Source organism: Sphaeroforma arctica (assembly GCF_001186125.1).
Source record: "Sphaeroforma arctica JP610 unplaced genomic scaffold supercont1.871, whole genome shotgun sequence".
NCBI classification, from domain to species: domain Eukaryota; class Ichthyosporea; order Ichthyophonida; genus Sphaeroforma; species Sphaeroforma arctica.
In genome coordinates, this window is record NW_014039687.1 from 12,292 (window position 1) to 15,040 (window position 2,749).

A 2,749-nucleotide genomic window follows, 5' to 3' on the forward strand; every position below is an offset into this window, starting at 1 on the left:
TACTACCTAGTATATACTATACTATACTATAGTATACTAAGTATATAATAATTATTATATATAATATAATATAAATAATATATATATATATATATATATGTGTGTGTGTGTGTGTGTACGTATATACGTATGTATGGATGGAATATAAAATGCATAGAAACAATAGCTGCACTGTAATGGATACGACAGCAAATTGGATATACTTAATAATCAAAATCAAAAACCTTCAACATACTTAATATTATATACGTTAAAATATTAGAAATAATTCTGTAAATAGCAGAAAGCCTTGTCAGCCTCGAGTATGATAAAAGATTTATAACTGTTTATAATTGTATACAAATAGCTACATACGCGAATCATAGAGAGCCTTTGCGAGCAGATAAATACGTACAAAGTACGGTGAAGTTCTGTAAATAGTGGTATGCGCACTTGGACCATTCGCTCCTGATACAATAGTACCAAACATGCGCATATGGCATATATATATGGTTTACTCCAAGATATATATGAAACATATACACAGAAATACACGAATAAAAGTACGTACCAGCCTCAAATACGGTGAAGTCCGGCAAATAGTAGTATACGCATTTGGATAATTGCATGCCACTGCCATCATCCGAGACCACCCCAGTGGTTGCTATGAGAGCTTCTGTGCCGACGACGTTGTTTGTATCTGACAGTATCGAGAAAACCACATCGCAAGCAGACACTACAGTGGCTAAATTTAAGCTCAGGCACACACATACGAGTGCTTCGTGTGAGAATTTCATGATGTATGTTTTGTATGTGAGTGATGTATATTGCTATATAATACCGATGCTTTCGTGGTTGTTTGTAGTTATTATACAATGGTTGGTAGACTGGTGAGTGGTGACCACAGTTGAACTAACAGAGACAGAATGCGTACTCTGGAAACAGGTTGCACTTAGATATATCTCATTCATTGTTATAAAATGCACTTAGATATATCTCATTCATTGTTATAAAATGTGGTTATCATGGTGCATCTCACGGGGCGGACTCGAGGAGTGAGGACAGGAAAGTGGGGGTTTTTCCCAAACAATTGTACTGCAATGGAACCATAAAATTCATATTTGTATGCTTTTTAAAAAAAATATGTAATATGAAAAGAAAATAGGTGATATCAATTGGGTGCGGACTGCGGACTGCGGACTGCGGAAGTTATTTTTGGTATGTAACATAATCCGAACCAGTTTCGATAGATCTTTTTCAGCCAATGGGGATTGGATTCTGTTTAAAATTGAACTACATAAAACTCCCTCGTTAGTCGTTTTTAGGCGTAAAAAGTATTATATTTTGTTATAAACCCCCCCCCCCCCCTTTACCTAAGGACTAAATAGCAAAGAATTTACAACTACATTTTTAGTGATTTTACGTTCGACACTTCAATCCTTTTAACTTTTACGCAATCCTTTTAATTTTTAATGAATACTTTGGTTTGGTTATGTTCATAATTGGTTCAACATGTTTGATGGAGGTGCAATATTTGAACTCCGAGGTACAATGACTAAACATATACCCCCTCATACCATCCGATTGTTTTAATATTAGGTTAGGCCCTTTTTTCTTCTCTTGCATACGTTAAAATTTGTACGTTAAACGTATCGGTGAACTACCAAAACGTAATGAGGTTTGGAGTGGAGGACTGGGGCACTGGGCGCGCGGCGGGCATGGTCCCACGCCCCACTGGGGGCTGGGGCCTGGGCCCTGAAATCAGTGGAATGTAAGAATTATAGTCTATAAATAAACCATTTAAAAAAAAAAGAGTCTTCGTGAATATGCAGCTATTTACTCTGAACAATATTTACATGGGTTTGTCCAGGCCCTCTGGTGACTGGTGAGTCTGGTGTCTCCGGATCAGCAAGAGACCTAGTCTCTCGAGTTTCGAGTCTCGACTCTCATCACTCAGTCTCGAGGCGAAAATCAAGTTCTCTATTCAAAAAAGAAATAAAAATACGACTGATCCAAAGGGCCGGGGTTTTTTATAGCCTACGTATCATAGCCTCCTATAAACGTATTTGTTTTTCTATGAACTTTCTTTTTGGAAAAGTAGTATTCAAGCCACCCAAACGGCAAACAAAGCCTTCTGAAAATTGGACATTTCAGAAGGCTATGACCCAAATAAGGATTTTAATTTGTGCCGCCCATATCCGATTACCGTTTATTCATTCCAAACACCGATTCATACCTTTACACAATACAGAACACAGACTACACGGTAAAGATACATACCAATATCTTTAAAAACAACAGATGTCACATGATAACAACCTTTCTGAGAAAAAGCTAATCTGTGATATATACATACATGTAGTGTTTTCATCTAGTATAGGTGCATATATTTGATATAACTACTTTTATTAATAGCTCCACATGCGAAATGGCTGGTTCTACTCCTTCATCATTAAAACTGTATGTGCGTGCAACTTTAGCAATTGCCAGCGCTACTGCGTTAGGTGATTTCATATGCCAAAGAATGGGGCATGACGACGGGAAATGGGTATGGGATAAACATAGAACAGGCAGGATGTTCGCTGTGGGTATGTTTATGGGTCCACTTTCGCAAAAATTCCATACTACGATCGAGCTAGTGCTGCCAGGAAATTCCAATAGGTAAGCTTTGGGCTTCCGTGCGTTTACCAGTAAGATGATAGAACACGATAAAACTTACGAAAGTCCGTCGATGTTTCAATTTTGTACATAGTTTGAACGTGCTTATACG

At 37.5% G+C, this 2,749-nt stretch overlaps 2 protein-coding genes across 2 annotated transcripts in view; one reads left to right on the forward strand and one right to left on the reverse strand.

Moving 5' to 3' along the window:
• SARC_09011 (hypothetical protein) overlaps window positions 1-942 on the reverse strand; it is a 4,144-nt gene extending 3,202 nt beyond the window's left edge. Inside the window, exon 1 of the mRNA XM_014296991.1 lies at window positions 551-942. Within this exon, the coding sequence (XP_014152466.1) occupies window positions 551-776 (226 nt within the window). The 5' untranslated portion in view covers window positions 777-942. The remainder of the gene's footprint in view (window positions 1-550) is intronic.
• A 1,286-nt stretch (window positions 943-2,228) lies between these two features.
• The window catches only part of SARC_09012 (hypothetical protein), a 2,682-nt gene continuing 2,161 nt past the window's right edge, over window positions 2,229-2,749 (forward strand). Inside the window, exon 1 of the mRNA XM_014296992.1 lies at window positions 2,229-2,640. Coding sequence (XP_014152467.1) covers window positions 2,408-2,640 — 233 coding nt within the window. The 5' untranslated portion in view covers window positions 2,229-2,407. The remainder of the gene's footprint in view (window positions 2,641-2,749) is intronic.